At 40.9% G+C, this 12,061-nt stretch overlaps 1 protein-coding gene across 3 annotated transcripts in view; it reads right to left on the bottom strand.

The window, feature by feature from the left end:
• Positions 1-10,933: 10,933 nt before the first annotated feature.
• Positions 10,934-12,061, bottom strand: part of CPLANE1 (ciliogenesis and planar polarity effector complex subunit 1) — a 148,995-nt gene continuing 147,867 nt past the window's right edge. For all 3 annotated transcript variants that reach the window (XM_053592040.1, XM_053592048.1, XM_053592056.1), the window contains one exon: positions 10,934-12,021. In XM_053592040.1, coding sequence (XP_053448015.1) covers positions 11,884-12,021 — 138 coding nt within the window. In that variant the 3' untranslated portion in view covers positions 10,934-11,883. The remainder of the gene's footprint in view (positions 12,022-12,061) is intronic.

The raw sequence follows: 12,061 nt of genomic DNA, 5'->3' as shown, positions 1-12,061 counted from the left end.
AGAAATTGCTGCCTCTCATTTATCAAGCCCCAAGAATAGGAACAGAAAATAAAGTCGGGCACGATGGCTCACTCCTGTAATCCTAGCACTCTGGGAGGCTAAGGCCGGTGGATTGTCTGAGCTCACTGGTTCGAGACCAGCCTAAGCAAGAACGAGACCCCATGTCTAAAAATAGCCGGGCGTTGTGGCAGGCTCCTGTAGTCCCAGCTACTTGGGAGGCTGAGGCAAGAGAATCACTTAAGCCCAAAGAGTTTGAGGTTGCTGTGAGCTGTGACACTATAGCACTCTACTGAGGGCGACATAGTGAGACTCTGTCTCAAAAAAAATAAAAAAATGGAAACAGCCCAACATGGTAGCTCACACCTGTAATCCTAGCACTCTGGGATATTGAGGTGGGTAGATTTCCTGAGTTTAGAGGTTCAAGACCAGCCTAAGCCAGAACAAGACCTCATCTCTAAAAATAGCCAAGCATTGTGGAGGGTGCCTGTAGTCCCAGCTACTTGGGAGGCTAAGGCAAAAGAATCACTTGAGCCCAAGAGTTTGAGTTTGCTGTGAGCTATGATGCCATGGTACTCTACTGCGGCAACAAAGTAAGACCTTGTCTCAAAAAAAAAAAAAAAAAAAAAGAAAAGAAACAGCAGATGAATTCTTGCCACTCAACAATCAGAAATATAAATTCTCTTTATTTCAATAGTAATACCCCCATAGAAATGAGAGGACAAAGTTCCTTTTGCCATTGCCTGAGTGTACTAATTATTTTAAACCACTTTTAAAAATCATTTCTTCTATTTCTATAAGATTTACTTTCTCTATTATTTTGCCTGTTTAATTTGGAGTCTTCCTTTCATAATGAGGGTTTTATCCTTGCATTTTTTAATGCCTAACCGTCCATTTACATTTCAGAGCAAGATTCTAAGACATTTATTCAAGCTCTGACTGTATAGGTGGAGTTCCTCTACTCCAGGGTAGTGGTCAGTAACTTTTTTCTGGAAAGGGCCAGAAAGTAAATATTTTAGGCTTTATATGTCATAAGATCTGTTACAGCTTTGCAACTGCCACACTGCCAGTGTCACAGAAAAGAAGCCACAAATATCATGTAAACATATGGGCAGGTTGTATTTAAAAAAAAAAAATACACACACACACACACATATATATATACACACACAAGAAAGGGGACTAAGCTTGTTTTCTGACCTTTGCACATTAGAACATGGATCAGATGGGAGGCTGGACTTCTACTTGGGACATAACTGCTATGAATTCTTTGCATAAAGGTTGCAGAGATGAGAAGTTACAACTGTTGTACATATGGACTTAAAAGCACAATTGTCTCAATCTGCCCCCTCCTTTTTTTTTTTTAAGAGATAGGATCTTGCTATGTTGCTCAGGCTGGAGTGCAGTGTCTATTCACAGGTGTGATCATACTATACTGCAACTTTGCACTTACGGCCTGAGGCCTCAAGCCATCCTCCCTCAAACTATCAAGTAGCTGGGACTATAGGCACAAATAACTATACCTGGCTTTAAACCATGTCTTTTTTTGTCCTCATTAGTTCTGAGTCTCAAATTCACTGTTTATCACTACCTTTTGCACAAATTTTGTTATGGCTTCCTCCGCCCTCTTACACCCATTGCTTCTTCATTTGCTGTCTTGTAAAAAGTTTTATTTTGTTTTGTTTGTTTTGAGACAGTCTCACTCTATTGCCCAGGCTAGAGTGCCATGGCATCAACCTAGCTCATAACAATCTTAAACTCCTGGCTTTAAGCAATCCTCCTGTCTCAGCCTTCTGAGTGGCTGGGACTATAGGGGCCCGCCACAATGCCCAGTTAATTTTTGTATTTTTTAGTAGAGACAGGGGTATTGCTCTTGCTCAGACTATCTTAAACTCTTGAGCTCAAGGGATCCTTCCACCTCAGCCTCTCAGAGTGCTAGCATTACAGGCATGAGCCATCTCAATCGGCCTATCTTACAAAAATTGTTGAAATCTTTCATGCAGTATTCTCTCCTTTCCAATTATCTTTATTTGTGTTGACTTATCTACTTTTAAAATTATTTTATTCTTGGGCCAGGAGCGGTAGCTCATGCCTGTAATCCTAGCACTCTGGGAGGCAGGTAGATAGCCTGAGCTCACAGGTTCGAGACCAGCCTGAGCAAGTGCGAGACCCCGCCTCTAAAAATTGCTGGGCATTGTGGCAGATGCCTGTAGTCCCAGCTACTAGGGAGACTGAGGTGAGAGAATTGCTTCAGCCCAAGAGTTTGAGGTTGCTGTGAGCTATGAGTTGAGGTTGAGCTATGATACCACAAAACTCTACTGGGGGTGACAAAGTGAGACTCCGTCTCAAAAAAAAACTCCTGAGTGTTTGTATACCATGGAATATTATGCAGCAGTAAAAAAAATGGAGACTTTACCTCCTTTATGTTTACATGGATGGAGCTGGAAAATATTCTTTTTTTTTTTTTTTTTTTTTTGTAGAGACAGAGTCTCACTGTACCGCCCTCGGGTAGAGTGCCGTGGCGTCACACGGCTCACAGCAACCTCTTAACTCTTGGGCCCACGCGATTCTCTTGCCTCAGCCTCCGGAGCAGCTGGGACTACAGGCGCCCGCCACAACGCCCGGCTATTTTTTGGTTGCAGTTTGGCCGGGGCTGGGTTTGAACCCGCCACCCTCGGCATATGGGGCTGGCGCCCTACTCACTGAGCCACAGGCGCCGCCCTGGAAAATATTCTTCTTAGCAAAGTATCTCAGGAATGGAAAAAAAAGTATCCAATGTACTCAGCACTACTGTGAAACCAATTTATAATAACTCACACTTGCATATGAAAAATGAAACACAACTTTAGGCTATAATGAAGGAGGGAAGGGGAGGGGGTGGGAGGGATAGTAAGGGGACCACAACTATGGAGCACATTGCAAGTACAAGTTGGTTCTATCATGTGTAGAACACAAATGTCCTAATGCTATAATTGGGTAAATGAGATGAAAGCTATGCTAATTAGTATGTAAGCACACCAATTTGTACAAATAATCAACACACTGAAACGGGCATAAATGTATTTTGATCTATATACAAAAGACTTAATAAAAAAGTAAAAGGAAAAAAATCCTTTATTCGTTCATTGGGTGGAGAGAAGGAATAAAAACTGTTTATTAATATACTATATTTGTCTAGAAATCATTTTTAAATTCTTTTTTTTTTTTGTAGAGACAGAGTCTCACTTTATGGCCCTCGGTAGAGTGCCGTGGCCTCACACAGCTCACAGCAACCTCCAACTCCTGGGCTTACGCGATTCTCTTGCCTCAGCCTCCCGAGTAGCTGGGACTACAGGCGCCCGCCACAACGCCCGGCTATTTTTTTGTTGTTGCAGTTTTGGCCGGGGCCGGGTTTGAACCCGCCACCCTCGGCATATGGGGCCGGCGCCCTACTCACTGAGCCACAGGCGCCGCCCCCATTTTTAAATTCTTACTAGTAAGCAACGCAGTGCCAAGCATGACAGGTAGAGACAGCTGAGGAAGCAAAGGAGCTTGCTGAAGCTGACATCATCAAGCTCTGCCAGGATGTGTTCTCAAAATGGCCACTTACCTGCTGGGAAACAGAAGGCCACCAGTGAAGATGATAAGCTCCTGGAAAATAGAAACAAACTAACCAGCTTAAAGCATCGTGAAATGAAAGATATTGCTATCAGCATTAGTAGGACTTTATCCAGAAGCATGCTGCACTGAAGCCTTACCTGGATTAGATCGATGTCATCGAGGAGCAGTTAGCAACTCTTGAACAGGCAGCTTACAAATTGGATGCTTATTCAAAACAACTGTAAGCCAAGTACAAAGTGACAAAGTCTTTTTTTAATGTGGAAGAATGTGTTATGAGACCTGAATCCTGAGACCAATGAATTATCCCAACTCCTCAGAAGGAAACTATGCTGGTCGTCCTAGGAACATCTCACTATTGGAGTGAACTGGAGGAGTGTGGCTACAAGTGAACCTCCTTTGGATCAGTATCTCTCAGAAACTAACACCTATAATTCCTTACCTTTTACTTGAATGCTTCACCACCATTCAGGACAGAGATGCTCTCAAAGTTCAGGATACACACGGGCTTGCCAGGAGACTAAAATGAGAGGACCTATTCTCTCTGGTAGTGGTTGATTACTGCATTATTGTCTTGTAGCTGTTTTTGAGTTACTGTGCAAATGGTTATTTTTATTAATGATCCTAATGTATTATTAACAAGATTATAAATTATAAAAGGAAAACAGCCTGGGTGTGGTGGCTGGCACCTGTAATCCCAGCACTCTGGGAGGCTGAAATGGGTGGATTGCCTGAGCTCAAGAGTTCTAGACGAGCATGAGCAAGAGTGAGACCACCCTCTCTAATAATAGCTGGTTGGATGGGCACCTGTAGTTCCCGCTACCTGGGTGGCTGAGGCGGGAGGATGACTGGAGCTCAACAGCTTGAAGTTTCTGTGAGCTATGATGCTACAGCACTCTACCCAAGGCGACAGAGTGAGACTGTCTCAAAAACAAAGAAAAAACTAAAGGAAACAAACTTGTCTTTTACAGCTTATCACCTTGTGAATATTGGTAATTTACTTTTCCATAACATCACAAATAACAGGAAATCTGAAATAATTCCAAATGGGGTCTTCTGGACTAAGCACAGGTAGCAAAAGGAATGTTTTAATAGCTTGTTGCAGAGAGCGGGACCCTCTTGGCTCTCTTCTATGTGAGTCAGATGTGTGGTGATGGACGTCATCTTGACATGCACTCCCTTTCGGAAATGTGGTAAAAACAAAGCCAATACATATATGTTGGGTGGAGAGGTGGGGGCTGCCACTCGAAATAAAACATTTTTTTTTTTTTTGTAGAGACAGAGTCTCACTTTATGGCCCTCGGTAGAGTGCCGTGGCCTCACGCAGCTCACAGCAACCTCCAACTCCTGGGCTTAAGGCGATTCTCTTGCCTCAGCCTCCCAAGCAGCTGGGACTACAGGCGCCCGCCACAATGCCCGGCTATTTTTTTGGTTGCAGTTTGGCCGGGGCCGGGTTTGAACCCGCCACCCTCGGTATATGGGGCCAGCACCCCACCGACTGAGCCATAGGCGCCGCCCTCGAAATAAAACATTTTATAGGGGCAGCTTCTGTGGCTCAAAGGAGTAGGGTGCTGGTCCCATATGCCGGAGGTGGCGGGTTCAAACCTAGCCCCAGCCAAAACTGAAAAAAAAAAAAAAAAAAAACATTTTATAAAGTGTTAAAAATAATTCTCAGGCTCAGCGCCCATAGATCAGTGGTTAGGGCGCCGGCCACATACACTGGAGCTGGTGGGTTAGAACCCAGCCCAGGCCTACTAACCAACAATGACAACTACAACAAAAAAATAGCTGGGCATCATGGTGGGCGCTTGTAGTCCTAGCTACTTAGGAGGCTGAGGCAAGAGACTCACTTAAGCCCAAGAGTTTGAAGTTGCTGTACGCTGTGACGCCATGGCACTCTACTGAGGGTGACATAGTGAGACTCTGTCTCAATGAAAAAAAATTCTCAATACGGAGTTTGCTTTAATTAGCTTGTTTTTATGAATACATTTACTACCTTTGAACATATTTTAAATGTTTGTTTTAAAAATAGTATCATTTTTTTAAAAACTCCTATGTAAAAAATTTCCCTTCAGCAAGGTACCGCCTACCACAGAAGTTGACCCCAGACCCACCTACAGGAACAAGCTGGACCACTTTTTGCTATATTCCAAACCAGCCTCTTCGGTGGTCTCTGATTCAGTGTTTCATCAGTCAGACACTGAACGCAAATGAATAGTCAGTATGTAAACAATATGTCAGGGAAGCAGAGCTCTGGAAGGCTATCACTGGCATTTCTGCCCAATTATCAAGTGCATTTTCCTTTTCATGTCAGTTTTCTAACAGAAAAGCTAAGCAGAACATAAAACACAGTACACAATAATTCTATTAATTGTTGAGAAATGGGAAATTGTATAAGCTGTATGGTTGTCATTACTTAGATATCTACTGAGTACACCAATTGTTTTCTAACTCTTTAGTAATGGTCAATCTGGCAGGGCTAGGGTGGTATCTCACTGTGGTTTTAACTTGCATTTCCCTAATGATTAGTGATGTTGAGCTTTTTTTTTTTTTGCAGTTTTGGCTGGGGCTGGGCTTGAACCCACCACCCCCAGGATATGGGGCCAGTGCCCTACTCCTTGAGGCATAGGTGCTGCCCAATGTTGAACATTTTTTCATGTTTGTTGGCTGTAGGCTAGAAACAGTGGGTGCTGAAGTGAAAAAATATGGCCGAAATCAGTGGTTTTATTTTATTTTATTTTTTTGAGACAGAGCCTCAAGCTGTCACCTTGGTAGAGTGCTGTGGCATCACACTCACAGCAACCTCAATCTCCTGGGCTCAAGAGATTCTCCTGCCTCCACCTCCCAAGTAGCTGGGAGTACAGGCGCCCACCACAATGCCTGGCTGTTTTTTGGTTGCAGCCATCATTTGTTGTTTGGCGGGCCCGGGCTAGATTTGCACCTGCCAGCTCAGGTGTATGTGGCTGGTGTTTTAGCTGCTTGAGCCACAGGTGCCAAGCCAAAATCAGGTCTGTGGATTTAATTTCTTGGAAGAAACTTTGCAATTGAACTTTCTCTGCTGGCAGATTCCAAACATGGCCAGAATAAATAGTAAGACAATGGGCGGTGCCTATGGCTAAAGGAGTAGGGCGCCAGCCCCATATACCGGAGGTGGCGGGTTCAACCCAGCCCTGGCCAAAAAGCTGCAATAAATAAATAAATAGTAAGACACTCAGGTGTGAATTTGTTTTAGTGACACACTATACATAATTTCTAATAAAAATAGGAAGAAAACAGGCTCAGAGCCCATAGCTCAGTGAGTAAGGGTGCCGGCCACATACAGAGGCTGGTTGGTGGGTTCAAGCCTCAGGGGGAAAAAATATAAGGAAAACAAAAATCAATTTGGGAAAACTGAATTGGGGTGAGCTTTCTTGATATTTAGAGGTGTTCTTGAGCATGGTTTAAGCACTAAAAACCTAGATATAGAAACTGCTTTTATTTCAAGCATAAAGGACATGAAGTTTAGACCTTTGCTTACAAGCAGAGGGTCTGAAACACACATTTGGAGTTCTTTTCTATGTTCAGACACACTAAGCAAAGCTGTCAGATCTCAGTATTTTGAAGATAGAGAACTGAATACCTTCCAGGATTGTAAGCCCTCTGCTAATACTCTCTGCCCTCTTTTTTTCGCTATGTTTGGGTTAATTGTATATACATAAAATTCAAAGAGTAACTGGTACCTGACAAACTCACCTGCATTAACCATAAAATTATACATAATATATGTGAGGAACTTCTTTCAGACATTGGACGAAATACAGCACAAGACAGTGATCCCTGATCTCTGAGCTCCTGAAGTGGGTCTCATGAATGCCTGTCTGCTTAGGAGTATCACCCTGAGTAAGCAGCTCATAGCACTCTCACTGAGCTGAGGAGGCAGGGATCAGAGTTCAAAGCTGATATCTACGGGTGGGGCACCAAAAGAATGAATCCTGTACAGAGAATCTCATAATCATGGAACAAATTTTTTTCTTCACTTTATTTTAAAAACTCTAGGCAGGGTAATGTTGGCACAGTGGCTCACACCTGTAATCCTAGCACTCTGGGAGGCCGAGGCGGGTGGATTGCCCGACCTCACCGGTTGGAGATCAGCTTGAGCCAGAGCAACACCTCGCCTCTAAAAATAACCGGGTGTGGTGGCAGGTGCCTATACTCCCAGCTACTAGGGAGGCTGAGGCAAGAGAATTGAGCCAGAGTTTAAGGTTGCTGTGAGCTATGATGCCATAGCACTCTACCCAGGGTGACAAAATGAAACTCTCCCAAAAAAACCCTCTAGATAGAGTAGATGCAAATATTCTGTACTGGGTCTCAAAATAGGTACCTTTATTTTGTAAAAATTTTTATCTTTATTTAATAGATTTAGGGGATTCTAGTGTTTTTTTTTTTTTTTTGCTGTTGTTGTTACATGACTGAATTACATAGTGGAGAAGTTTAGGCTTTTTTTTTTTTTTTGTGAAGTTTAGGCTTTTAATATACCTATCACTTGAATAGTGTACATTGTACACAATGGGTAATTTTTCATTCCAAACCCTCCTCACGTCCTCCTGCTTCTGAGTCTCCAGTATCCATCAAGTCACTCTATATGACCATGCATATCCATTGCTTAGCCCCCCCTTACAAACAAGATGTATCTGACTTTCTGTTCTTGGGCTACTTCACTTAAAATAATGGCCTCCAGTTCCATCCAAGTTGCTGCAAAAGGCATCATTTTATTCTTTCTGGTGGCTGGCTGAGTAGTATTACATGGTGTGTGTGTGTACTACTCACATTTTCTTTATGCAATGATTGGTTGGATGGCACTTAAATTGATTCCATATCTTTGCAACTGTGAATTGTGCTGTGATAAACATATGGACAAAGGTGGTTTTTTTTTTTTTTATATAAAATTACTTCTTTTCCTCTGGGTAGATCCCCAGGATTGGCGTTGCTGGATAGAACGGTAGATCTACTCTTAGTTCTTTGAGGAATCTATACTGTTTTCCATAGAGGTTGTACTAATTCACATTCCCACCAACAATGTGTAAACATTCAGTTTTCACTGCATCCATGCCAGCATCTATTGTTTTTTGACTTTTTAATAACACTGACAGGGGAAAGGCGGTGTGTTATCTCATTGTGGCTTTAGTTTGCATTTCCCTAATGATTAGCAATGTTGAACATTTTTTCATGTTTCTTGGCTATTTCTCTTCTTTTGAAAAATGTCTGTGTTTGTGCCCACGTTTTAATCATGTTATTTGTTTTTACTTGATTTCCTCATAAATTCTAGGTATTAGACAATTGTCAAATGTATAGCTTGTGAATATTGTCTTTTACTCTGTTGATTATACCTTTTGCTGTGCAGAAGCTTTTTAGTTTAATTAAGTCCCATTTATTTTTTTAAGGGGGAAAATACGTAACTTTATTTTTAACATAGTAATTAAATTCTGCTACAGATTAGGGACACTGAGTTTTTTTTAGTTTAATAAACACAACTGAAATACTTTCTTTCGAAAAAGGACTGTCTCTCCGCCATCCCCAGATCATGTCCCCCTCTGGTAGAGCCCCACAACTATAGCTGCTACCTACTCACACAGTCCACTTCTTTTCCCTTTATGGAAAGGGTTATCTTTTATTTGCCTGCAAGTACTATTTAGGTACAATACCTTTCCTTTCCCCAGACCCTACCAAACACAAGTTCTTGTATTGTATTTCAAATTTTAAATGATTTTCTTCTGTGAAGGAACAAATCTAGTGTCCACAGACGCCTAATTGGAGCCACTTCAACCAGAACTTGTGAACACCATGACATTATGTATAAGGCTTTAGTCAAACTACTCGGACCCATTATAAAAGGAAAGGAGAAGGGGAACACATAGAATAAAACCATCATATGCCTCAGTGACTATACCTTATTTCAAAAATAGAAACTCTCATTTAATTTCTTTGAAGCAGGCCAAATATTTGATTCTGCATGCAGTGTATCTCTTATTGCTTATACGTGACCTCCTGGCACCAAGCTGCTCAGTTCACCATGTTAGAGATCATCAGAACTGAATCAAATCAACATCACAAATCACAAAAGTGCTCATTCTTCATCCAGGAATCCGGGGACCCTATTTCCACAAATATCACTGATTAAGAAAGTCCCTATTGATTCTGAGTTGAAAAGAATGATTTTCATGCCAATAGTTAATTTCTCTGTGCAATCACAATGTTACAAAATCCTAGAATTTTCCAACTTTTAGAATGGAAAAAAAAAAAAACAACAACCTGTGGATTCAGAGGAAACTTTCCCTGAAACTTCAAGGATCTCACCTGTACCTGACTTAGTGATGCCCTAGTAACTAAGACATGAATGTGAATCTTTGATAAATATCAGGAAAAAATTATCAGTCTTATTGGTCTTTATAATGATCAATAAACTTTCTGTGTACCCCATTTCATATTAATCCACATTTTAAAAAACTGTTTCACGGAAGTATTTGTTTAAGTGTGATGGTTTGTAATACCCAATAATTATAAAAGATATAATTAGATTACGAGAAAAATATCTGCTTATAAAATATAAGGAAGTGATAAATGCTTCGTGGGTGCAGAAGGCATTAGGAGACCACAAAGAACATCATGACCCTTTTGCTAAAGGCCCCCACTTCTTCAGAAGGGCACACTGCTGTTATATCCTGGGATGTTTGACATGCACAACCTCAACACCCCAGGGCTGTAATTTAATCCTTTAATCTCATGCTGGATTACTTAGAACCAACACTGCAGTATACTGACTCAATTTAAAAAATGAAATTTCCAAAAATTCAAAACCTTTAGATAAAATCCAAGTTTTATTAACTTTTGCCATTTGATTGACAAATTACAAAAGAAAATACCTGATTGCAAGAGGGACTTTACCTAACAATTGCAATCAGTGTAACTGGCTTATTGTACCCTCAATGAATCCCCAACAATAAAAAAAAAAAATAAATAATGGCAATGCCAAGTAGAATTTAGTAACAACTGATGGACATTGGTTGTGTTTCATCTTTCTTTTTTCGGAGGTTACTGATTTTGTTTAATTGAAATATGTATGTATGAAATAAGAATCAAATTATAAATAAATATTTATTTATTTTTTGAAAAAAAAAAAGAAAATACCTGCTCTTTTTAAATTAAAATTTCAAAATAGCAAACCATGCTTTTGTTTCCTTTAAAATTTAAAATTTTATGTTATGGTTGACATATTTGCCAAAATTTAAAAAAAGAATATCTAAAATTGCCAAGGTTTTAAAAACCTGAACCACGTAATCCTAGCATTCTGGGAGGCTGAGGTGGGTGGATTGCCTGAGCTCACTGGTTCGAGACCAGCCTGAGCCAGAGCAAGACCTCGTCTCTAAAAACAGCCAAGTGTTGTGGTGGCCGCCTGTAGTCTTGAGCCCAAGAGTTTGAGGTTTGCTTTGAGCTGTGACACCATAGCACTCTATTGGGAGCCACAAAGTGAGACTCTGTCTCAAAAACAAACAAAAAATGTAATCTGGTCTCTGTACCATGGTTTTTACAAAGTTAAGATGAACCTTCTAGAGACAGGAGTCATATTTCCTTACGTTCTCACCTAAACCATCCATCCCTGTTTCTTCCTCAAAAGCTATCAGGCTATAGAAGACAGATTTCCTTCTGCAGAAGACAGATGATCTGTCCTGCATGAAACTCAGCTTATTTAGAAGTTCAGAATTGGCAGGAAGCAGCTCCTTTTTCTTTCATGCCTAGTCCAAGCCCTACACAGGTGAATTTTAGGATATGTTTTAAATAGAAATCATTATTGAATTTCTCAGGTGAGACTTTTTTTATCAATGAAAGGATTTTTTTCCTCCCAGATGCACCCATATTGTTTCTCAAAACTCAGAGAATAGTAGAAGAGGTGGTGAGATACAGAGTTTTTATTGAAAGTGGTCTAAATATGTAAACTTGGTCAAAAGGTTAATTATCCCTTTTTAAAATTAATGATGAGTCAAATGCAAAAACATATAATACATTTATAATTAAATAAGTCTTTCCCCATGAAGGCAGAATTATTGAAAATGTTTATTTTCCCTCTTAAAATGGCTAATCCAGGCAATAATATGGCTACTGGTGATAAATTCACATTACTTTCTTCATTGCTTCTCTCTCTCAAACCCATGAATCTTTCAGAACCATATTACTGAGGTGCTACTCTGTGCCTGGAAACAGAATGATATCCAGGTCTTACAGGTCCAGGGCACAGTGGGCAGACAGGCTCTTGTCCTACACACTGGCCACCATGTCTTCAATGGCGCTCCAGTCAAGCTTGCTGAGGATGCTGCCGGTGCTCTCAGAAATGCTGTCCACGGCACTGGCCCCAAAAGGACACACTGGCTCCTCTTCTTCAGTTGGTGACAAGTCCTATTGAATTGAAAAAATAGTCAGTGATCATGATCCTAGC

Source organism: Nycticebus coucang, chromosome 1 (genome assembly GCF_027406575.1).
Source record: "Nycticebus coucang isolate mNycCou1 chromosome 1, mNycCou1.pri, whole genome shotgun sequence".
NCBI classification, from domain to species: domain Eukaryota; kingdom Metazoa; phylum Chordata; class Mammalia; order Primates; family Lorisidae; genus Nycticebus; species Nycticebus coucang.
Note: the sequence above shows the minus strand (reverse complement) of the source record. Positions and strands in the feature narration are given on the sequence as shown.